This window comes from Varanus komodoensis, unplaced genomic scaffold, assembly GCF_004798865.1.
Source record: "Varanus komodoensis strain SLA01 unplaced genomic scaffold, ASM479886v1 scaffold5, whole genome shotgun sequence".
Taxonomy (NCBI): Eukaryota; Metazoa; Chordata; class Lepidosauria; order Squamata; family Varanidae; genus Varanus; species Varanus komodoensis.
In genome coordinates, this window is record NW_025336087.1 from 12,050,359 (window position 1) to 12,076,302 (window position 25,944).

Sequence of the window (25,944 nt, forward strand, 5' to 3'; positions counted from 1 at the left end):
ACCAATGTATCAATTTAAGAGTATATATCTTTTGAAAAGAATTCTGCTAATTTTGTTTGCATTGTTACATTTCATGTCCTGCTGCTCCTTTGATATCCCTCCCTTCATTCCAAAACAACCATTCCTGGGGTTCCCTGTAGAGAGGGAAAGAATACTGAACCAAGGTATATATTATAGTACAGTATCATCTACTTCGTAGTGCATTTACCACCTTTTCAGTCTGCTTCTAAATAGCAGGGCTATTTCCTACACCAAACAGTAAGCCAGTCTAATGTTCTGTGGTACTTCTTGTGCTTTTGCTACTTAAGACAAATAGGACTATGAACTGTCAAAAAAAAAGTTTGTGGTTCCTCAAGAACTAGGAGGCAGAAGGCTTTTTACTCTACATTACAGGCAAATGAATAAGGGGCATATTTATGCATCCAGTTACTTTAACCATTTGATCAGAAACAGTTGTTCACCACATAATAGCGCATGTTGTAAAGGCAATTATTTCAAGTTTAAAAACTGAGAAATTTGTTCATTTTACTGCTATGAAGCAGTACTACTTACTCCTGCACTACTCTTGTGCAGAAATAATAATTACATTTGTGATTACAGAAAAATGCGCAAGAGAGAGAAATAGAAAGCAGCAGCTAAATTATTGCTTAACTGTCGCTGCTTTACTTGGCAACATGAAGACAGGGCTACATTTAATCATACACATTCATGCTGAAGTAGCAGTTTAGTCTGCATATCTTATTCATGCCTCTACATACATACACAGACCGAAAAACAGAACATCAACTGCATAGTTGCATTGCTTGCAAAATAGTCATAAGAAAGGAAATATGCACACTATTCAGTATCATTAAATAAAACCAAGTGACGGACAGTACTCAAGAGTTTGTTTCTGCTTTTTATGAGAGTTGTCATATTGTGCAGATCCTTTGAAAAATCCATATGGTAAAGATAATAGATTAAAGATGAGTCATCTTTAAAAAGTGCTGTTCTTGCGATTCATCTGTTTCTTATCCAACACAAACAATTAATTGGACACCAGTCTTATCCTAAATCAGCAGTTTCCATGATGTATCAGTGGTTTCAACATACAGCAGGAATCCTGAAATTTGTTACTTCATTCTTTCAAAGGAAATGTCACTTTTCATTTTAAGGCACTGAGAAGCATTCTATAATAAAATGCTCAAGAATGTATTAATACCAGAAAAGGAGATTCTTGCCACCTCTTCCAAAATTAAGGACAGTGGATATCATTTGTCTTTTTGATATCCAAAAATTGTACCTCCCAGGAAATATAAAAAATAATTCACTTTCTCCTGAATTGTACTGGGTACTAAATACTTTTTAAAACCTCTGGATTGTTATGGTTGAGTATAAATAACAATCCCACTAATATTAACATATAAATTAAAACTCATTAATTTCAATATGGATTTGCTTCCAATTAAAATATTTATTATCAAGGTTTAAGGCAGGTTGCTTACCTGTAACTGATGTTCTTCGAGTGGCCATCTGTGCAGTCACACATATGGGTGCTGCGCCTGCGCAGTGCCTAGGCTGGAAGATTAAAAAGCTAACGGTTTTTGGCGGGAAAACTCTGCTCCCCTCCCCCTTCATGGTATAAATAGAGCGGAGTGTCCGCCATTTTGTTCAGTCTTGAAGACCGAACGTTCGCCCTCTACAGGTTAAGAATAAAATTAGTTGCAAACGGCATTGAGCCCCAACGGTACCGATGCAAATTACAGCGTGGTACCAAGGCAGTATGTAATGATGGACACCGAGTGGGGCCGGTGGGTGGGTTGTGTGACTGCACAGATGGCCACTCGAAGAACATCAGTTACAGGTAAGCAACCTGCCTTTCTTTGTCGTGGCCTCTGTGCATCACACATATGGGTGATTAGCAAGCTTACCCAACTCGGAGGAGGGAGGTGTCGTCAACGAAGAACGGATGAAAGAACAGCTCTGCCAAAAGAGCAGTCCTGCCTGGCGTGCACATCAAACCGATAGTGCTTGGCGAAAGTGCATGGCCCTGACCACGTTGCAGCTTTACAGATATCCTGGAGCGGGATCCCAGCGGCAAAGGCGGACAAAGTCGCAACAGCTCGTGTGGAGTGACCCCTGGGGGTAACAGGTAAGTCTATTTTTGATAGTTGATAGGCCAGGACAATAGTCTGGGTGATCCAGTGCAACAGCCTTTGAGGTGTGACTGGAAGTCCTTTGTCATGTTCGGAGTACTTAACAAAGAGTCTGTTCGTACGACGGAGGGATTCCGTACGGGAGTGATAGAAAGCGATTGTGATCCGATTGTGTGGGTCTGCCCCCGGAGCTGGATGGATCCAGATGGATTCCTGAAAGCCCTGGGGGAGTTTCCGGCTGACAAGACTGGTGCTCCTGTCGAGGCTCCGGTCGAACTGTGGAACAGGGAGATGACCAGGGCTGTGGACACGATCGCTCCTAAGCGTCCTCTCCCACCAGGCAGAGCCCGCTCTTCCCCTTAGTATACACCTGAATTGCGGGCGATGAAGCAGGTTGGGAGACGGCTAGAGTGTAGGTGGAAATCACGGGATGAATCTGACCAAACACACTTGAGAGCCCACTATCGGGCCTATGCTGTGGCGGTGAAGGCGGCGAAAAAGAAGTTTTTTTCCGCTTCCATTGCCTCCTCACAATGCCGTCTGGCTGAGCTTTTTCAAGTGGTGCAAGGCCTGGTTCGCCCGGGTCCTAAGGAAGATCCGGTTCCACCCTCAAAGGCCTGCTATGACGACTTTGCCAGGCATTTCAGGGAGAAAATCGCTCAGATATGTCACGAGCTGGACACCACTAATGAATCAGAGGTTTCTGGGGAGATGCCAATGCTGCCGTCTGGTCCAGAATTATTGGATGAATTTCAGTTATTGCGGCCCGATGATGTGGACAAGGTGCTTGGACGAGTACGTCCCACCACTTGCCTATTGGACCCTTGCCCGTCTTGGTTAATAAATAATTCCAAGCACGGGATTGGGACCTGGATCTTGGAGGTGGTTAACACTTCTCTGAGGGAGGGTCGGGTGCCTGCCCCTTTAAAGGAGGCGGTAGTCCGACCGGTCCTGAAGAAAGCGTCACTGGATCCAGAGATGGCCACTACCTATAGACCTGTGGCCTGCATCCCGTTTCTGGGCAAGGTGTTGGAGCGGGTGGTGGCGGGACAACTCCAAGCACACTTGGATGAAACTGATTATCTGGACCCATTTCAGTCTGGCTTCAGACCCGGGTACAGTACTGAATCTGTCTTGGTCGCCCTGTACGATGACCTGTGCATGGAGAAGGACAGAGGGAGTGCATCCCTGTTGGTTCTCCTGGACCTATCAGCGGCTTTCGATACCATCGACCATGGTATCCTTCTGGATAGGCTAGCGGGATTGGGGCTCGGAGGCACTGCTTTGCAGTGGTTCCGCTCCTATCTCAACGGCCGATTCCAGAAGGTAGTGCTGGGGGACTATGGCTCTGCGCCATGGCAGCTATGCCATGGAGTACCACAGGGCTCCATTTTGTCCCCTTTGCTGTTTAACATCTACATGAAACCTCTGGGAGAGGTCATCAGGAGGTGTGGGCTGCGGAATCATCAGTACGCTGATGATAACCAGCTCTACCTCTCGTTTTCCACCAATCCAGGTGAGGCAGTGGCTGTGCTGAACTGGTGCTTGGCTGAGGTAATGGGCTGGATGAGGGCCAACAAACTGAAGCTCAATCCAGACAAGACCGAGGTCCTGTTGGTTGGTGGATCGGGCTTCGGAGAGGGTGGATTTGACGTGGTCCTGAATGGGGTTGCACTCCCTCTTAGGGACAAGGTCCGCAGCTTAGGAGTACTCCTCGACCCGGAGCTTTCATTGGAAGCTCAGGTGACAGTGGTGGCGAGGAGCGCTTTCCTTCAGCTTCGGCTGATTAATCAGCTGCGCCCCTACCTGGAGTACGACTGCCTGGTGACGGTGACACACGTGCTGGTGACTTCCCGCCTTGAGTTCTGTAACGCGCTTTACGTGGGGCTTCCCTTGAAGACGGTCTGGATACTTCAATTGGTTCAAAATAGAGCTGCCAGGTTGCTGACGGGGTCGGGGCGTTATGTTCACATGACTCCAGTCCTCCGACAGCTTAACTGGCTTCCCATTGAAGTCTGGGCCCAATTCAAGATGTTGGTTATGACCTATAAAGCCCTAAACGGGTTGGGTCCTGGTTACCTGAAGGAACACTTACATCCATACATGCCCGACCGCCCCTTGAGATCTGCAGGAGAGGCCCTTCTCCGGGAACCCTCCATGAAAGAAATTAGGAGGGTAGGTACTCGGAGGAGGACTTTCTCTGCGGTGGCACCCAATCTATGGAATGTGCTCCCCAGAGAGGTCCGCCTGGCACCATCGTTGTTTTTCGGCGCCAGGTGAAGACCTTTTTATTTAAACGTCATTTTAATTGTTCACAATATTTGCTTATTTATCTGGCCAGGGCGACTTCTTTTATATTTTATATTTATTTTATATTGTTAATTTAAATTTTATATTGTTATTTTTGTATTTTATTGTATTTTATTGTGTTGTAAGCCGCCCCAAGGCTTTGGCAAGGGACAGCATAGAAATGTTCTAATAAATAAATAAATAAATAAATAAATAAATAAATAAATAAAAGCCAGGCAGCGGTGAACATCAAGGGTATGTAGAGCCCGCTCTATTGGATTCGACAGCGCTGGAAAGAAGGCTGGCAGAACGATATCTTGACTGAAGTGGAATAGTGTAGCCACTTTAGGAAGAAACGAAGAGTCCATACAAAGAACGACCTTTTCCTTATGGAAATTAAGATATGGAGGGTCTATGCGGAGAGCAGAAAGTTCGCTTGCTTTCCGAGCTGATGTCACCGCTATGAGGAAAGCTGTTTTCCAGGACACCAGGCGTAGGTCGCCAGTCGCCAGTGGCTCAAACGGAGATTTGGTAAGTGCTTGGAGTACGACCGAAAGGCTCCAGGTTGGCATAGGCGGGCGAATAGAAGGGTGTAGGTTCTGTAACCCCAGAAGGAAACGTCGAAGTAGAGGTTGAGAGAAAACTTAAATCCCTTGAAGCACACCACAATAGTGTGAAATAGCGGCTACATAAACTTTAATGGATGACGGTTTCAGTCCCAAATGATAAAGTTCCAAGAGAAATAGTAAAATATTGTCAATTGAGGCCATTCCAGGAGAAAAAGAATGGCGTCCTGCAAAGGAGGAAAATCTCTTCCATTTAGTCGCATAAGAGTGATGAGTGGACGGTCTTAGAGCAGATGTGAGAATCACCTGAATTTCCTGGTCAACAGTCACCGGTAGCAAAGCAGTTGTCGTCGAAACTGACCTAGGGGCCGTCAGTACAGTGGAGTGAATACATTCCGGTAGAGGTTTGGATGTCGTCGGTACTGACGCAGCAGAATGACTCAAGTGATCCGCCATGCTGTCAACCTCAAGGCAGTCAGATCCGGATGTCGGATCGCTCTGTTTTGCTGTGTTAACAGCTGAGGAATAGACGGGAGGCGAAGAAACGTCCCTTTGGATAGACGAAGAAGGGTGGCGAACCACGGTTGTCTCGGCCACCATGGAGTTATTATTATTCCTGTGGCATTCTCTTGAGATATCTTCGCTATCACTTTCATTAGAAGTGGAATTGGGGGAAACGCATAAAAGGCTATGTTGTCCCAGGGGATCATAAGGGCATCTCCCATCGATCCCGATCCTATGCCTGCCCTGGAACAGTATAGGGCATACACTCTGTTGTCGCAAGTGGCAAACAAGTCCAAGTCCGGATAGCCCCACAGATGGAAGAGGTCGTGGCATATTTGTCTGTCCATCTCCCATTCATGCATTGTTGACATATGTCTGCTCAACATGTCTGCTTCGGTGTTGTCGGTCCCTGCGAGGTGGACTGCTAGAAGCATAATGTCCCTTGGTATGCACCAGTCCCAAATGGCCATCGAGAGACATGCTAAAGGTGGCGATTTTGTGCCGCCCTGTTTGTTGATGTAGAAGACAGCCGGTATGTTGTCCGATGCAATCTGGACAACTTGTTGGCATAGGACAGTCTCGAAAGCCCTTAGGGCGTTGAAAATCGCCTGTAGTTCAAGGACGTTGATGTGCTTCCTTGCTTCCCGTTGGTTCCAAGTTCCCTGAACCCGAAGGTCCGCACATGTTGCGCCCCATCCCAGTAGCGACGTGTCTGTATACAGGGTCTTCATTGGATGAGGTGTTCAGAATGGGACACCGACAGACAGGTTGCTCAAAATGGTCCACCAAATTAGAGTGTTGAGTATCACAGACAGAAGTCAGACCAGTTTGTTGGGAGAATCTCGCTGTGGCCATATGGGACAATGGCAACTGCAGCAGCCATGTGCCCCAATAGTCTCTGAATGGATATAGCCGGAACCGTTCCTAGCGTTCGGATTCGAAGAATGTGGGCACATAAGGTAGCGCGACGGTCCGGAGGGAGGAAAGCATTTTCCCGTGTGGAGTTGAGACGTGCCCCGATAAAGTCGATGACCTGCGTGGGAATAAGGGACGATTTTTCGTGGTTAATACATAGTCCAAGATCATCGAGCAAGGCGCAGGTCATGTGTATTGCAGACAGAAGCCCTTGTTTAGTTTGGGAGACAATTAGCCAGTCGTCTAAATATGGGTATATTTGCACTCCTCTTGTCTGTAAGTGCGCACATACTGGTGCCATACACTTCGTAAAAACTCGAGGTGTGGTGGCCAGGCCAAAGGGTAGCACAGCATATTTGAACAAGTCGACTCCAACAGTGAAACGCAGGAAACGTCTATGTGAAGGATGGATAGCAACATGAAAATAAGCATCCTTCAAATCTAAGCAGGCGAACCAATCCTCTCTCTTCAGTAACGGAAAAATACTCTGTAAAGTGGTCATCCGAACCTTTTTTGTTTTGATGTATTTGTTACGATTCCGTAAGTCCAAAATCGGATGAAGACCACCGTCTCTTTTCGGGACCGTGAAGTATCTGGAGTAGAATCCGTGCAATCCCTCCGAGCGGGATAGTTGTCGAATCGCGCCCTTGCGAAGCAACTGAGAGACTTCTTCCCACAGTACCGATGAAGAAGATGTAAATCGAATAGGACACGGTGGAGGGACGACATCGAATTCTATCCTATATCTGAACTGAATGATAGACAACACCCACCTATCAGATGTAATGGACTCCCAAATGGGGAGTCGGCCCTGGAGCCGGTCCCCAAAAGGGAGAGGGAAAGGTGGTGTGGGGAGAGAGAGAATGGTTCACCCGGACCGTCAACGTGGACGTCTGTCAGTGTCGAAGCACCGCCGGCCCTGGGGGAAACGTTGCCGCGGCTGTTGTCTTCGCTGTTGCTGTCTTTGTTGGTAGTGTTGCCGAGGGTGGAATTGTGGACAGTAAGAGGAACAAGGCCCTTGCCACTTACGCCTCTGTTGAGGAAGCTCCATGCGGCACGCGGTCATACGCGATTCGTGTATCGCTTTTAACTTGCGGTCGGTTTTCTGATGGAATAACCCGGTACCGTCGAATGGCATTTCCTCGATCCTTCGTTTCATCTCGTCGGGGAAATTGCAATTACGAAGCCATGCATGTCGGCGCAGCGAGATGGCATTCACGAGAGCTCTCGAATTGGTATCTATGTGATGTTGTGCAGTAGATAATTGCTGCACTGCTACCTGCATAGCTTCCTTGATGAATACCCTGGCAAGCTCGGCTTGGCGGTCTGGAAGGGAGGAAGCAACGTTATCCAGTTTTTGCATAATAAAATACTGGTAACGTGCCAGTGTTGCTTCATAGTTCAATATGTGCACGCCGAGTCCAGAGGCCGCATAGACTCGGCGGGCGAGCATATCGATCTTCCTCCCTTCCTTGTCGCGAGGGGCTATGTGTCCCCTGAACTCCCTGCCCTGGGAGGATTCGACGACAACAGAGTTCGGGCGTGGATGGTGAATCAGGAATGGAATGTTGTCCTCCAGAACTCTGTACATGGCCTCATACCGATGGGAGGTCGCTTGCGGTTGGGCCGGTTGATTCCAGGATTGGACCATAGCCTGCCGAAGTGTGATAATAAGTGGCAGGACTATGGCCGCGGACTGTTCTCCCCTCATAACATCATAGAAGCGATCCGTGGATGGGCCCAGCTGTTGACTAGCCTCAATCTCTAGTGAACGGACGAGGCAGGACATGAGCTCCGTAAAGGAGACATGTGGCTCATCGGGCGACGCCGGTCCTTGGGAGACGACTGCTACATCGGGGGATGTAGAGTCAACCTCGGATTCGTCCGAATCCGGATAATAAAGTGGACGGTCGCTCGAAGACAACGTTTCTGGGGAGGTTGGATGTCCCCTCTCCACATGCCTGGCTGTCGAAGGCAAATCTCTCGGGGCCGATGGAGACGCACGATCCCAAGGGTAGTACAAATAAAATTGATAGCCGCCCCAGTCTGGGAAGGCACCATATCCATGCATCCTCCACTCGTCACCCCGGTGTTCGGATGAGCGGCTGCGGCGCCTTGGAGGTGAAGGTGACTCCACAGGTGGCTCAGTCGTGGGCATTGGAGTCGGAGACCGTTCCCTCAGTGGGGAGTCTCTAATCTCGCCATCAAAGATAGACTCCCGAAGCGGCTCCTCCACTTGTTGGGTCGGCACGCTCTCAGGCCAAATGAGAGGCCTGGGGGATCCCGGCGGTGTTACCTGCATAGTAAGTTGCAGGGCCGGTCCCGAAGAGGTCGGTACCGTGGTGGCAGACGGTACCAAAAAAAACAGACGAACCCGAGCCCCGGTGTTTGGGGCGATCGGGTTTCTTGGTCTTGTGAGCGGGTTTATCTGCCTTCTCCTTCCTCGGAACTTTACAAGTGGAAGGCTTATCCGAACCCGTGTGCTTGCGCTTCTCCCATTTCTTGGCTGGGGAAGAAGGCGGCACCTGGGTCTCCGCTGGAGTAGTGCCTTCAGCCGAAGGAGGCTGAGGAGGAGCGGTGGAAGCGGGACGCTTCGGAGGAGCACTCACAGTTGGGGTGGAGCGTGGAGGAGGCAGTGCGGCTGAAGAGGAACCAGGCCGTAAGAGCAGTTGGTCCGATTGCATCAAGGCCTGGTCCCAGAGGAGCTTGCGGAGACGGTTCTCCCTGTTCTTCCGCGCTTGCTTGGTAAAGGCCAAGCAATGGCCGCACTTGTCGGTTCTATGCCCCTCGCCGAGGCAGAGGAGGCATAGATCATGCGGATCCGCAGGTGACATTTTGGATCTGCATGCGGTGCATTTGCAAAAGGCCGCTCGCTGCGCCATCGCGGAAAAAGAAGAAAAGATGACAGGATAGAGGGTAAGATAATATTTTTGGTTTTTTTGTTTGTTTGTTTTTTGAGAAGAAGAAAAAGAGAGGGGTATACAAACTTGGAATATAAACTAGGAACAGTAAGGACTCAAGATCTTAGCGAGGACGTTAACAGGCACGAGGCAAAGTGAACGGTGGTCGCAAAGATTGAATAAAATGGCAGACACTCCGCTCTATTTATACGACGAAGGGGGAGGGGAGGGGAGTTTTCCCACCAAAAACCGTTAGCTTTTTAATCTTCCAGCCTAGGCACTGCGCAGGTGCAGCACCCATATGTGTGATGCACAGAGGCCACGACGAAGAATATTAGTTTACTTTTGAAACTTCTGGTCTCCCACTCAAAAAAATCCCTTATGATTCAGTAGTTGCTGTTTCAAAGCTTTCTGCTTCTCTTTTGCACACACTTACTGAATGAGTGTTGATAATTTCTTCAATAGAAATATATATCACTGGCTTGCTAAGAGTCACCATATCCGAGTATTCATCAATATTGAATTTTTCTTCAGGTTCAGGAACACAACATGCTGCCTGAAAAAAATTCCTAAAGAGGGGGAAAATGGAAGACAAGTTTTAAATAATACCACTATCTTAACCAAAATCCAAACTTAATAATAAGCCTGCTAACCAATTCCCAGTTTTCTGAAAGCAGCTCGGTACATTTGCATAGGGTTCAGTCTTATAATCAATCAGCAGAACAGTTTCTGCACATTGTTTTTTTACCTTACTGTGGTATGCTTGATAAGGGTTTGATAGTGTCAATTATAATGTTTATTGGTTGAGGGTGTAGTAGCTCAGAACTGCAGATTCACTTTAGCCAGAAGAAGCCAAAAGGAGACATGCAACCGTGGACTAGAACACCTATAGAGGTAGGCTGGATAAACAATAAATCCATGAAAATTATAACTGACATTACCAGGTCCTTGCCAAGAATACCACATCACCTTATAGGGATTTTCAAATGTTGAGTCCATTTATAAATGCATTTAACTAGATACATCCATGCTTATGTAACCTTTTTATATTCCCATTGTCTTCTTCATCTGAGTGTATGGCAGCCATCCAACTATTACAACAGACTTGCACAAATGATGGAAACAATCCTATTCCACATATAGCATGCGGATCACAGTCTACAGTTCCAATTGTATCTTAACCTTCAAATTCAGATAAGAAGCTGTCAATGGTCATGAGTTCCATAAAAGGCAACTCCACTGAACCAGATACTAGTTTCCATTTTTACTAAATGACACAGGAAAAAAAATACCTGGTATATTTGGAGTCTATTGCAATGTGATTATTTTTAAAAGTTAAGAATGCAGATGATATATACACAACAACAGTCATATTTACCATTATGGCAGCTGTAATATATCATGTGTTCTACACTCACTTTGAAGACCATATGGTCAAAAGGTAGGCTAGAAATGTTTTTTTAATTAAACAAAATCCAGGATCTCTTAAGGTTTCCAACAAAAATATCAAATGATGTGACATAAAGCAAGAAACTGAGCAACTGACAGCTGGTCTAATATTCCACTTCATTCTTCACTATATCAACCCACTTTTAATGAAGTTCTTTCATTCAGTTGTTATTAAAATTACAACTTATTGTAACTCAAGGATAGCTCTGACACCACCCACCACCGCCCAAGTAAATTTACTTGGGCCAAAGAGCAGTTTTCTCAGGAACATTTCAGCATGATATCTGCCATTTCCTGCGATTGTCTGACAGCATCTCCAAGCAACTGCTTAGGAACCCTGAAGGGACTATCAGTGGCAGTCAATTGGGGATTTTTATTAAGGAAAGAAAGGGATGAATGGGATAAAAGACATTGTAAGCTGGAAGTGGTTTGTGATTGCTAAGGATATAGTAAAGACTATTTAGTCACGCTGCAGTGCCCCCTGGAATACCTAGGGGGAGGACCAGAGGAAAGGGAGGGGCCAACAACTCACTCATCATCTGGTGGGTGCTCTTTAAGTTGTTTGCAGAACCACCAACTACTATGTCTTATTGTCAAGATAGGTTGGCATGATGTGTGCATACAGAAGACAGCATACAAAATCATCTGCAGCAGAAAAGGTGGATACAAATGAATCCATCCTACACCTAAAGCAAGGGTCTATTCAGAAGTCGTATTAGGGATGGCCCAGGGCTGGAGTCCCAATCTTCCATTTGGAGCCCCATTCTCTGGAAGCCATCTGCCTTACCACCTTGCTGTCCAAAGGCACATGCTAAAATAAAGATTCAGAGGGCTGGTGTTCTCTGTTACATCTGACCCCCCCCTGGATTAGCTGGGTTGTTGCCCTCGTGTGCTTCACCGTCTTCTGCTTTCATCCCCCAATTTTTTTTGCATCCTTTGGAGACACACACAGAAACATTTTAAATTACCATATGCACATTTGAGCTGTTTGTTTGTCTTGTAGACCTGAGACCTAGATCTTTTCATTACTGGGGTTACCCATGGAATTAGGTCCATTCCACAGTTTATTGTACTATTTGTTTCTGTACAGACCTGAATTTCTCATATGTCTGAGAGAGATAATTGTTCATTGATGAGAGATGTGCATTTTCTCCTTCGAAGAGTTTATTTGAGGCAGCATGTTGGAGGACTTTGGCCACACAACCTAAATTTCTCCTCTGATCAGAATGGACTTGGCCTCCAGCTGTCATGTCAATTATATCAAAACCATCAGGGGCCACAATGGCTGGATTCATAAAACGATAGTAGAGGAGATTTCCAACAATCTGTGTGAGAAAAACATTTTTAGACAGATCTTCTCCTTGGTATCTTTATTTTACAGATGTGATTCTACCCAACTGTTAACACTCCTTAAACAAAACCATTATTGGCTGTACAACACAAGCTCTGGTGGTGCTACAGAAGCCAAGGGATAATGCAAAAGCTTTATTGGGTCAAACTTATGATTCATACAGCTTTATGTCATATCCAAAAACAGTATGGATGCTTTAGAACAGTATAAAATACACTACAGAGAAAACAATTATTCCAGGAATTCTCTCAGTACTTCTGGCAACTAAGTCCTAGACGCAGGGGACACTTGCATTTCACACAATATAAATACATTTGTATACCTAGAGAGAGAATAAGCAAAGAGAACTCATGATCCTTCCACTGAAGCTCTCCAGATGTTTTGGGTTTCAACTCCCATAAGCACCTGCCAGCATGGCTAGTGGCTGGGTTGGCCAAAACCTCTGGAGGGCACCAGGTTCAGGAACTAGTTCTAAAGGACTCATCAAATTCTCATTTTTTAATCTGTCCAAATCCAAACCCCATATATTTTCCCCAATTTCATTTTACTGAATGTACTGCCCTGAGTTTTTTATCTGAATTTGAGAATGGAAGAGACAAATTGGGCTGCTTCTCACAAGAAATTGGTGATACATCTCCATTTTTCTTAAAAAACAGTGAAAAGTCTTGCGTTTGCTAAAAGATTCAGCATTCCTTTAACCAAAGCCACTTATATGGAGAAGGCTTTTTTTACCTGCTACCTATAGCTGCTGGGATTTCAGTTGGTCATTTACACAGTGGAACTTCTATCTAGCATTTGCACTGGTATGCAGCCTTTGTGGATTTTCTTCTGCTAAGACGAAGCAGTATTTTTCTTGGCTCCTTGAGCCATCCTTCCCCTTATAAGTGGACCATTGAGGGGAGAGGCAGGAGTTGATTTGGACATCTGGGACGTATGCTGAAGTTTTGAGCCACTCAATATGGAGAGCCCAGCCACCCTGTCCTGACCTGCTGACCAGCTTTGGCCAGCAGGGTCCCCCCTCCCCCAATCAGCTGTAATTTTACTGACATTACACTAACTCTGGCAACCTAAAGTAGCAAAAGTGGAATGGTGCAATCACACTGGTGGATAATGGTGCAGTCTACCCAGGGTTGGTTTTACAATCCTTACTAACTTGGAAAAAACAGCCAAAGTAGTTAGAAATTTTGGGCAAAAACAGAAAAATGACAGTGTCATTTGAAAGCCATGTAAATTTCTTCAACAGAGACATTCTGAGTGCACAGTAAGATTCTTGTCTAGAAAAAATGCTTCCTGTGCTTTTTGGATAATTTACATCTATTTATATCCTTGACCCATGGAAATGCTTATCATCCTTTTTAGGAGAAGGAATACCCTCTGTGAAGGCTTTTTATTGTTGATATTAGTTCAGCCTCAGAATGTTATGTCTTGGTCATTCTGTTCTGGAGCTAGTAAGTGGACATTGCTCACTTTTGCTCACATAATATAAGCAAAAGATTGCTGAATACAAGTAAAAGCTTACTGAAATACTATTTATCTGGCTTCCACATCCAAAGACTTGTCATTTATCTGGTTCCATGCATGCTAATTTGGAAGTTATTCCTGCTGTGTTCATCAGTATTCTTCAGTAAGAATAATGCCCAGAGAGTGAAGTTTTCTTCAGTATTATAAAACTTTCAGGGAAGCAATATCGATTGCTGAGAATTTAACTGGTGACTGGTGATGAGGAGACACTAATGAAGACACTCTCACCCTCTGTTATTAAGGATACTTCCTCTTGGAAAATTTGGGAACTGGATCTCAGTTTTCAACTGACTCAGACAGTACAATTTCACAGGAGTTGTCACTAGAGGCAAAATCCAATTACTATGAGATTATGGAAAGAATAAGATGTGTCACTGATTTGCTTTTTCTTAAAATAGGGGCAGGGAACATTTGTATGCCTTTGCTTATTTCACCCTTCTTCTATAAGCCCTACCAGAGCTGATACTTTTGTTTATTTGCTGAATGCAAGCAAAACTGGCTTTACTGTAACAGGGCCAGTGTAGTCTTCAAAGTTTTAGAAAATGCCTTTTAGAGTAAGATTTTCAAATGCAGTAGAATGTTAAGAAAACAAGACATTACTGACACTAATATTCTGAGCTGAGTCAAGCACTACACCCTTAATCATGTAGTGTTAAGACACTGCACAATCATGTTCAAAACATGTCAAATGGAAAAACGCATTCATTTATTTGTTCTAATGCTACTATTAAAGTTTAACATTGTTATTGTTTTTAAGTAGATAAGCCAAATTCAAACTAAAATGCTTACTGGGCTTTGTGCTAAATGCTTACTGGGCTTGTAGATTTGTGCTTACTGGCACAAATCTACAAGAAGCAGCAGCTTATATACAATTAGGCATTTGTCTCCCAGGAGAACATCTTTGTTGCTTCCCTCACACTAGTGCTTAAACTCTATTTTATTACCAGTATGGGAAGTGTCATTACGATCCTGTTCCTCTCCCTAGCCCAGCCACTACCACATTTAAGCTGCTGTAGAAAAAACTGGGCATGGGTGTCAATTCAAGCTCCTAATACTTAAGGAACTAAATGCTCAATATTTAATTGGATATGTAACAAGTTTGGGAGAAAGTTACAACTTATACAAAAGAGAAAGAAATGTGCTCTTGGAAGTTTGCCAGCTTGTATAACCCTCACTGAGAAAATATTCTATATAAACTGTCAAGTTTTCAGTAGCAATGATGAGAATCCTTAAGCGCCATCTCACTATCCCTCTGCCATACCTGTTCCCCAGTGCTAAGCTATTTCCTTGTCACCATAATTAGAAAGAATAAAGGATGCTGACAAATAACCCCCTCAAATCTACCTTTAATAGCTCATCCTCTGTTGCATCTGGAAATTTCTCATGGAGCGAATTCTTCAGAACTTTGGCTATATATCTCATTCCATAACTACATGCAAAAACAGATGCAAAAGAAAAATAATGGAGAGAGACTTAGGATGAAAAACAACTAATTCAAGTCAACCAAAACCAAAATAACAAACCCAAAACAAAACATTGAATCATTAGAAACTGTAGAAGTAAACAAGATGGGACTAAAACAAAATAAAGAATCACACAAAAGAAAGTTGCATTATGAAAGCGTATTAAATACGAAGTATTTGGTTTTGGTGATACAGAGTGAATACTCCCTCTGCTGATGAAGTGCCTTTATGAATTAAAGCATATTTAACCTCAGTAGTTTGAGAAAATAACCAGGTAACATAGTAACCACACTGAGGGATGGAGTATGGCTTGCGAATGGGTTGTCATTGAACTGTGGGTTGTTGCTAGAATGTGGTTTATTGTGATGTCTGAACCCAGCTGAGATAACAAACCATGGCACAACACAGCAGCAAATTGTGAGTTCTCTTTTTGGATAGTTTGTGGTTAACAAGCCACAGCTTATTTGCACAACAGAATTCAGACAACATGATAATCCATCTTTCAACAACCACTCATAGTTTAATGACAACCCATAATCAATGCATGCTCAGCCCTTAAGTGTGGATTATAAATGGTCTGAACCCAGTCAATATAAGAATGCTATATAAAAGATCTTGCATATCTATATTTATCTCCCCACCACTCTCTTTTGTACAAGTATTTTGAGAATGCTAGTGCGAGATAGCACGTGTCTGATCCACCAAGGTTTTCCCATGTTCCTGCACTTACGGCATTAAATTAAGAGATGAGAATATGGAAGCTAGGACTTTATCCGTTACTGCTCTGAGGCTCTGAATTGAGGACTCCAATCGATTCACTACTTCAGAATGTGCCAGTGCTTGTTCTGTTGTTACATCATAAGGTAATTTGCTGCAAAAAGGGGAGAAAAGGAAGCACAGTAAACAAGAACCACTTTTCAAATGGTACATTTAAAAATATGGTAAAAAGTATTGTGATTGCTCAGTGACTAAGATGACCTAGTCCTAGAATTAAGATACCTAATTTTCCTAATTGCCCCTAGAGAAGGACAAGTTACATTTCTGAAACATGTCAAATTTTAATCCATTTAGACATTTTATCAACCTGTTTTTCCGATGCCTTCTTGCTGGATTCAAAAGAGCTATACAGGATTTTCTATGAACTTATCCAGACCTTATACTGAATGCCTGCACTTTTATTATTTTATAATATACAAGACTATTCATTTTTATTTGAATGCAATCTATTTTTGAAACTCTTTCTAAAGTAGGGATGCCATCAGGGTAGAATCTAGGTGCAGAAATCAAGGGCCCAACTCAAGGGTGAGCAGTAGGGTCCCCATATGCACCACCCACTGCATTCTGAAATAAGAGAAATACACTACCATTTAAAGCGACCCATGGCAATACAATGAAGCCCAGTGCCTAATATTACCCAATTGTACTGTCTTGTTTTAAGCTAGTTTCACTTTTTTAGTCCTGATGTTTTAAAAGTCTTAGATTCCATTACTTAGCAAGTCCACTTCATGGCTGGTTTACATAGATAAATAGCTGGTGCAACACCTCCCACTGTCAGAGACAGAAAACCGTGCTGCTGCCTTCTCTTCATTCCTCTTTCTGGTGATGTTCACCCACCTCCTTCTGCAACAATGATGGAGGTAGTGTCCACTGCCCACTCTTCTCTACCTCCCCACCCTGCGACTGCCTCTTCTACCCCACTCTCCATCCCTGGCCACAGTGATGTTGGCGGCAGCAGGTGCTCACTTATCCTTGCCATGACAACAGCCATAATGGAGGCCACTGCTCACTCTTGTCCCCCTCCCTCCACTGCCTTCTTGTCTCTCCATTCTGACTATGACTGTCTGTCCCCCTTCTTCCTCCCAGTTTCCTGGGCAGGAGTCACTGTCCTCCTTCTCCTCCTCTCAATGATGGAAGTGGCAGCAGGCCATCTCCTCCCTCTATGCTTCACTTGAGAGCTTCTTCCTGAGAGAAAGGAACCGGCACAGATGTGGCCCTGGAGGCTGCTGCACTGCAGGTCATCTCCACAGTCACACCCCCCCCCAATGCCTCAAAGCAGGGCACTTAGGCCAGGAAAAGCTTTGCTGGCCACTCTTCTAAACTGCTAGTGGGGCTTCCCACTTGATGTTCCACTCAGAAGGGTTCTCCAAGGGAGGCGGCAAGTGGGTGGCAATGCATGGCTGTGCCAGGCACACGTGCTGCAGCAGGAAAACAGCCAGCTTGAGTGGCTGAGAACCTGAAGTTCCCTGCACACAGAACCCACTGCCTGTTGAGTTTTGCCACCTGAGGTAGGGGATTCATCCTGCCCTGTGGAAGAGCCAGCCCTGTATAACTACAACTGACAGCCAGCACAGTATAGTGGTTAGAGATCTGGGAGATCTGGGTTGTCATCCCCACTCAGGCACAAACCTCGCTGAGTGCCTTGGGGGTGACTCTTAGCCTAACCAACCTCATAGGGTTGCTGTGAGGTTAAGACTGAGAGGAAGGGGAGGAGGATTATGTGAGCCACCTTGAGTTCCTTAAGGAAAAAAGGAAGCATCTAAATACAATACATAAATATATGTTCATTCTTCTCATTGCCTGCTCTCACCTATTTTCTCCTGCTCTCAGAAACAACATAAAGGAATTAAATTCGTTTTTACCTGTTTATGTTGCACTTACCTGGCCTCTCCAGTCTGCATTTCTAATTGGTTTACCCATGCTTTATATACTTCTACAGGACTTGTGTTGATGGCGAGGGATTTGTCATCCATAATTTCTTTCACCACTGGGGCCAACAGCTGACGCAGAGTATTCTGTCCTCGAGCACCTCGATTGAAACTGACTACCATCTTGATAACAGTGGGATTTCCCGTGACAATATCTTGAATCTGGTCTACTTTGGAACTGTGGAAATAAAAGAATCTCTTTTTACATTCTGACTGATAATATGAAACCTAAGGGCAGCATCCAGTGGAGCCATTAAATATGTGGCACCTTCTAATGAATCTCCTGAGCAAATGGGACTGCTCGCCCAATAGAAATTTAGGAAGCCCGCAGGAAGCAAAAAACCCTTTTCTGGATCATGGCAGGTCACTGGAGCTCCCCCATCTGAGCTCCAGTGACCTGTCCCATTCCTGATATGAGCATTCTGTTCACTCCCCAAAATGCTAAATGACACTGAGCCAGGCCACCCTGAGCAATGGGTCTCACTTGTTGGAACAGTATAAACAGGGGTGTCAATAGAAGCGGTGGAAGCAAAGTGCCCCCTTGGGCACTGTCCTTTGTGAGTGACTTCTGAATGTGCATGCAGCAAACATAAGGGCTTGTTGCATTTTGTCCATTCAGCAGAACACGTACAATTTTCTAACAACATTATTCCATTCAAAACCAATCTAACTGAAACAAACAGAAATATGAGATACAGCAAGCGATCCAACAAAGATTAACAGGATTTACAGACTGATCCTTTATGTTAATATGAACAAACATATTAACTTAGTTTACTATTCAGTTCTCAAAAATGGCAAACACCAATGCATCTATAAACTAGAAGAAACTTGAACAATTCCTAATTTTGTCTGAGCAAACAAGATATAGGAAAAGCTAAAGATGGGGGTCTTTGCCCATTTAATATACGCACTTTATTTCTTCTTCTAGAGCAGTTTTAAACAGTTTCAAAAGTAAGTATTCTTCTCGCTGATTAGAAGCATAGTTGTACAATGTGAAGATGACTGTGTCCATGAATTTAGTGGATTTATTCTGGGGCATCTGGAAGATCAGCTTTGCCAAGTATGTTGGATTAGTCTATAGAAAGAATATCAGAATGACTGTAACGGTGCATTAATTCAAATGTTAAGGCTTTACACTTCCTACTTTATTAGAACTGAGAAATCTGAACCATCTTTAATGCATCTGAATTTTTATCAGAACAAACTCAAGCTTGCAAGCTCCCTTATAGGAGGTTGTTAAGTACCATAGTAAAAAAAATGATTCCAAAAGTGCCTAATAGCATAATTATTGTTTTACAGGGTGCCTTTCTTATAAATGCATTTATGAGAGTGAAACCCTTTGCAAGCAAAACTGTAATGATCAGGTTCATTAGCTCAGATGCCATTAATGCTAATGGACGTCAAGCTGTTTGAAAAACAATAGCTACTATGGAAGTGATTACAGCATTCCCTAAAGTTCACATTAACAAATTCAGGCTACTTCAAAGGGATTCAACTCAAACAGAAGCCATGCCCTTAGCTTTGCGCAAAACATCCCATCAGTTTAGAAAAGCACCAGTGCTGGTAGTTGGCTTCTAAGCATCTTCCACATAATGCCTTCCAAAATCTTTTGCCAGCATTGTCCCTGTCTAGTCTCAGTACACACCCGCCGCTCTCAACACTCCATTTTTTAAACCTCCTTTCCAAGTACCCCTGCTTACACACACATGCCAGAAAAGCAGCCTTCCTTGCTCCTGCCAGATTAAACATCCCTGTTATTCAAGTCTTCTTTCCAATGACTAAAAGCTATCTTTTCTCCTTACAGCTGCAAATGCTCATAAACTATAGCGTTACCACTGACTGGATGCTTGATTCTTAATTAAAACAACTGGGAAAAAGAAACCAATGCTATGGCACTGTGTGTGGAATGTGTTAAGCAAGTCACACTCCAAAATGATAAGGCCCCCTGCTTTGCACTGGGTTCTAACAACCCTGGGCACAAGGAAGTCAACGAAAGGGGACTTGCCCTCCTACTGTCAATGAAGTTGCATCTGAGGGTCAGTCAGTTGTCATGGATGGGGTGGCATGATTGGTTGTTTGGAGTGGCAGGATTGCCTGGGGTAAGGTGCTTCTACCTGGTTTTGGCCTTGGCTAATTTGCTCCTCCCCAGCAATACCTATTCCCTATACCACCCTTTTCCAGAGAGTTCCATGAGGTGGGCAAAGGGGGCTGCTGTGGGGGTGGGGGTGTGGGAGAGTCCCCTTCTGTGCAGTTTTGTCCACTTGTAGCTCTTACAATTCAGCTCTCTGTTTTACATGCATTTTATCAATGACATGATGAGAATTTTTTCATTGAGGTTTGAACAGCCTTTGAGGTAAGAGAAAGCAGAAGGTGTGTGTGATTGTTAATTGGTGTGCCATAGAGCACTGACAACCATGTTAAAACAAAACAATGTAACTGTTCAAAATCCATCCATTTAGCAATTTGATTTGCAGATTTACTTTGCTTTTCTAATGCATTGCCAACAAATTATAGCTCCTATTTCATTTACACAGTAAATTATCTAGCAAACAAGAATAAAGAGTATTTGTTGGCATTGGTTTGTGTAGCATTTTTCTCCCACACACGAAGAATGGAATTTAGCATCTTTCAAGCAGATACAAGTTATGAATGTTTAATCTGAAACCAAAACCACCAGACTACTCACCTGGAGAAGGTAAAACAAGTGTTGATAGGCCTCCAACTTTTTTCTTCTTTCTTTGCTCAGGCCCTTGATGCCCTGCTTGTCCCCAGTGACCATTTCTTCCACTTGATTTTTGCTTTTTTTGTTCAGCTTCTTGCTATGTGACACAACATCCTACAAAGAAAAAGGAGAATGTAAATGCTAAACCAGATGAGAACTGCTAGTCCACAAGAACCGTAAAAATGTGCTAACATTAGAGACAGGACATTTAGGTGACTGTAGCCCTCTGCTACAGCCAGATAATATTTAGACATCTTTTTCAAAAAGATGAGTTATCAGTTAGAGTTTAGCAGTTCCAAACAAGGAATGAAAGACAGTTTTACTTGGGGTTGAAAATGGGGAAGAAGAGGCTCTGACTGGATTCACATGAAATGGCAACCAGCAGCCAGCCATAGTGGGTTACTACGTCATTTGAACCTGGCATGGTTTCCGTAGGCGACTTAATTTTCATATGCAAACCATATGGAGTGCCTATAGCTTGCTTCAGGGTTGCTGAATACCTATGGTGGGTTGTCATACTGTCCAAGCCCAAGAGAACAATTTTATCATGATTTGCCAAGATTGCCTAGAGCTGCTTGGCAAAGCTAGTAAAAAGCCCATGCCACTCCTCACAATTCTGTCAGTGCTGCCTCTAGCCTCCTTTACCAGTTGCTTCTCCTTCCACTGATGCAATATAGCAATATAAGGAGCTATCATTTGTTCATAACCATTTTTATTTTCTTGTGCTTTGGGAATATGCAAATAGGTTTGTAATTTTAAGTTATTTTCCCATTTCTTTTGCAATTGCACTGGCACAATATGTATATTGAACACAACGTACTGTTCAATATGTATAGATTTTCCTGGTTATTTTTCTTGTATATTGCAGCTGTCAGTGAGGGCACCAAAATAGAGTAGGTAATCCACAAGGAAACTGACAAGATGAAGCTATACATTGGTTAGTCTGTGCACAGCCTGCAAAGGACCAGGGAGATATAATAGCATGGGAAAGGTAGGTCCCAGTACACAATTCAGAAACGCCAAAATGGGGGGAAAAGGCAAGAGCAGTAAGTTCATCAAAGGGGTGCACCCCCCCCCACTTAATAATGTGATACTCTGGATTTTAAGTGTTGAGCTGACACTTGTCACATCCCCATGTCTCTAGGTAGTTCAGAAAGGGGTATTACTAAACCACCCACATTTTTGCAGTTTCTTTTCTGAGCAGTTACTCTTGTGGTCACTTGTGCTTCAGTGGACATGCACACATTTCCTCAACAAATTTTTAAAAGTTCTGAGATGGCAGCTGCATGGGACACAGTAAATGGAGCCTTTATGGGAAAAAGGTATAAGTACTGCTGGTGTGGGCACCCCATTTGTTCCACCCCATTAAGGCACCCTGTAAGGGTTTTTTTTTAAGTGCTGGAAATATTTTCATGACACTAAAGGCTGAGAAGAAAAAAGTGGTGGGATTGGCTAAAATTTAAGGGGTAGAAAGTACATGAAGGTAAATTTGTGTTACATGAAGTAGCTACTCTAAAAAAAAAGAACTACACAACTTGCAGTTGAAAGGGAAACTTACAAAAGTGCATGGGGGGGGAGGGTTGTTAGGGACATGGGTGTGTGCTGAACAGGAGAAGCACTGACAACTGTCAGTTCAACACTGCCAAGTAGAGATATTGCCTCCTCTAATGCTCTTGCCCTTTTCCCACATTTTCAGTGTTCTGAATGGTGCTACTGTGTTCCTTTTTCTCTTCCCTAGTCCTTCACAACTGTGCACAAATCCACTTCCAGTACTACCTTTCTTTTTCATCCAGCCCAGGTGAGGTGGTGATGGTCCTGAATAAGTTCTTGCACAGTGATGGACTGGATGTGGGACACTAAATTGAGGCTTGCTCCAGATAAGACAGAGGTACTGTTGGTAGTGAACTCTGGGGGATAGTGGAGGACAGGAAGGCCTGGAGGAATGTTGTCCATGGGGTCGCAATGGGTTGGACACGTCTTTGCGACTAACAACAACTGTTGGTAGGTAGGTCATCTGCCCAGGGGAGTGATATTTGCCCTATTCAGGATTGTGTTGCACACCCCCAAAGGGATAGCGTGTGTAGTCTGGGAATGCTCCTTGAGCTAGAGCTATCCTTGGAATCTCAGGTGGCTGCTGTGGTGAGGAGCACTTTCCACCAGCTTCAGCTGGTCCATCAACTACTTCCTTACCTGAACAGGCAGAACCTAGCAATGGTAATCCACACTCTGGTGACCTCCTGCTTGGACTATTGCAATGCCCTCTACATGGGGCTATTCTTGAAAATGGTCCAGATACTTCCAATTGGTACAGAATAGAACAGCCAGGCTGCTAAGTAGTCTGCTCATCATATTACCGAGAATCCTCCTGCTGAAGCCCTTGATTATGCCTGCTATTCCTATGATTATATCTGTAGACTCTAGGCTGTCCCTTATCTCATCCTCAGCATAGACCAACCTTTCGTCTTGCTTCTGCATGAGGTGGGAGGCAGCCAACCCTAATTATGGTCATCATTTCAAAGAAGACGACTTTGAAACAGGAAAATTCTAGTACACTGGCCATGTTGTTACAAAGGATGGGGGGAAGGGCTGCTGTGGCTGATGTTACTGTTCATGGTTTGGGTTGAACCTTAGGATTCCAAATGACATATCTATTTAATTTACCCAATCCCCCCCGCCCCACTCTCCTGGTGTGTGTGTGTGTGTGTGTGTGTGTGTGTGCACGCGCACATGCTACTAAGATAAGGAAGCAGGTAAGGATTGTCCAAAAGACTGCAGGGAAGTCACAACCACTTTTTCAGTGGAGTATTAGCTAATGATGTGAAGATTGGGCCAGAATCTGGCTGAATTATGCTTTCTGGGCTTCTTTTCCACTGTTGGCTCTGGCCAGGAAGAAAGCCAAGCTGTGATCAATGTGAACATTCAGTAACATGGATGACTTCTTTGCACAAAGTACACAATTCTTTGTGCAAAGTATGTAAGTCCACAAGTCACATGTGCAGAACCACAATTCTGCATGCGGAGTGAGTGCACGAGTGCAAGCCAACCTCACTGATTTGCCTGAATGTGCTTCTTCCCAGATGCCCACCTGAATACTTGGCGTAGGTAAACTTATAGCAGAGAGAAAGTGGGCCAAAGTCTGGGGAGTCCAGCTGAGGAAATCTAACAGTCCCACCTCTAAAATGAATTTCTTACTTATTGCTCATATTAACTCAAATTCCATACCTCAAACTATATTTAAAATATTTTAAATTAACTCTTTAAAAAAATTCCAAGAAATTTTGCAAGAAACAAGACAATCCTTGCTGGAAGGCTTATAATCTAAAACACAGAAAGAAAAGCTGGTGGTGGGGAAGCAAATTCACAAACCAGTCCTTAAGTTACAAAGTCATCAAAAATTTCACTAACCTGCAAAGTTATTCTATTTTTAACCAGCAATCCTATCTTTATATCCATCAGGTTCAGATCTTTCTCTAGCTGTTGACTGGATCGGATATTTGTGACTACCTCTTCCCTTAATCTTGTTACTTCTAGCTCTTCTTGGAAGTCTAAATCACTCTGATCCATGAGGTAAGCAAATTTGCGTATGACATTCAAAGGAGGATTTTCCGAACCAGCTGTGAATCAAGCAAACAAATCTGAAATTAATCTGAAGGGCATTAGCCATTTCATTCTAACCAAAATTCCTCATAACAGCTGCAACACTGGACACACACCTGCTCAGAAAATTATTTTATGTTCAGAAAATACTATTCAGTACGTACTCAATATTCTGTAGTCTTCCCTAGCTTTGTTTGCCTTAAGGAATGCTTGAATTTTCACAATTTCTTTTTCCTGAAAGAGACCCAGATTTTTAACATCACTGCACAGGAAACAGTCTGGATAGTTTTTATCTATCTTTTCCCTTCTCCATTTGTCCACCACATGATAAAGAAGCAATGCTTGATCTATGATGAATTAATAAGGAATAAGAGGTTGGGGGAAAACCTTACATGATCTTTGAAATATTGCATCCGCTGCTTGTATGCTCTTTTTGCTAGCCACATTCTGACCCATGATTGAATCTGAAAGTCAAAAAAGAAGTTTTAATACTAAAAACTAATTTTATTTTAGCTCTCTCTCTCTGAAATGAGTAATTTTTAAATCCTGTGTTCATAAACCACATACTGGCATATCATTTTGTACAATTTGCACCAATTTTGACTTATGTGTCACATTCAGGTCTAAAAGTAACTCGAACGTAACGCTGCTGCACTGAGACTCATTACAGAGGCAAGTTCTTCAGCTTCAATTCATCAGCCTTTTCATGACTGCACTTTGCACCATTGTGAACATTCTAAATTATCTCCACAGTAAGAAGCAAGCAGGTAATTATAACTCTGAAAAGTATGATCTGCAGATGCAATTCAGCTTTGCCCAGCTGTTGCTATGTTATCAGATGCTTTGGCTCATGTGTACAAGCCCACTTATGACAGAGGGATGAAAAGGAGCAAAGACGTGGTGCAGGTAGCGCACAAGAAGCAAAAAACTGGAGAAGAGAGGCAAAGGTTAAACTGAGACATGTAAATAGACATGAAGGCTATTCACTATGCAAAGCCCTGCTTGCTCAGTATTTTTTCAAACTAATTCTGCAGGTTTGCTCTATAACTGCACATGCACAATATCAGCTATCAGATAAAGACAAAACACAAATAGCTTTTTGCTATTCAGTAATATTGTGCCATATAAACAATTCAACAAATACTCAATTAGAAAAAGTACCTCAGAAAAATATGAGGTTTCCTTTCTTTAGATTACTACCAGATAATGTAATAATAAAACTTTATTATGATCAAAGACCAGATCAAAGTATAACATTAAAAGGTAATATAGAAATATTGGGGAAATATAGGAAAATATTAATCATTGGTTATAGGGTGTAAGTAGCAGTCTCAATAATCTATAACTCCCGAGTCAGTTCAAAATTGCATGCCATATACAATATCCCCACTCCAAGTGGTAAACACTTTAGCACAATATACTATTTTAATGCCAGTATTAGACCAATATGCATATCAGCCATATTACTCCTCAGACTTTATCTTTCATACAGCTAGGCAGATCGGTTCATACTCTTTCAACATTCTTCTTTGTTGAAAGAAGAAGGCTTCAAAGAATTTAACAACACTATATCTAAATACTGGACTAGTGTCATACAGTAATATATGGATGTATTACTGTCCAGAAATTGGTTTCTTAAAGGGGAGATGTTTGCAGCACAAATGTCCCTATAGACTTTGTACCACAGCAGGGCATGCTCTGTGGTTTCATCTATTCTATACCACAGGCGCTCTGACCAGGGGATCTTTTTATACTGTTCCTCCAACACAGCCAAGACTGTCCATCAAGACTGTTCAAGATAAATGCTCTTCTATGCTTAAAGGC

The 25,944-nt window shown here is 43.5% G+C and overlaps 1 protein-coding gene across 2 annotated transcripts in view; it reads right to left on the bottom strand.

Moving 5' to 3' along the window:
• The window catches only part of IQGAP2 (IQ motif containing GTPase activating protein 2), a 202,440-nt gene that overhangs the window by 12,421 nt on the left and 164,075 nt on the right, over positions 1-25,944 (bottom strand). For both annotated transcript variants that reach the window (XM_044445917.1, XM_044445916.1), the window contains 10 exons: positions 24,513-24,584; positions 24,285-24,354; positions 23,929-24,137; positions 20,488-20,637; positions 18,713-18,876; positions 17,752-17,976; positions 15,824-15,964; positions 14,975-15,059; positions 11,851-12,083; positions 9,746-9,878 (listed from right to left, as the gene is read on the bottom strand). In XM_044445917.1, coding sequence (XP_044301852.1) covers positions 9,746-9,878; positions 11,851-12,083; positions 14,975-15,059; positions 15,824-15,964; positions 17,752-17,976; positions 18,713-18,876; positions 20,488-20,637; positions 23,929-24,137; positions 24,285-24,354; positions 24,513-24,584 — 1,482 coding nt within the window. The remainder of the gene's footprint in view (positions 1-9,745; positions 9,879-11,850; positions 12,084-14,974; positions 15,060-15,823; positions 15,965-17,751; positions 17,977-18,712; positions 18,877-20,487; positions 20,638-23,928; positions 24,138-24,284; positions 24,355-24,512; positions 24,585-25,944) is intronic.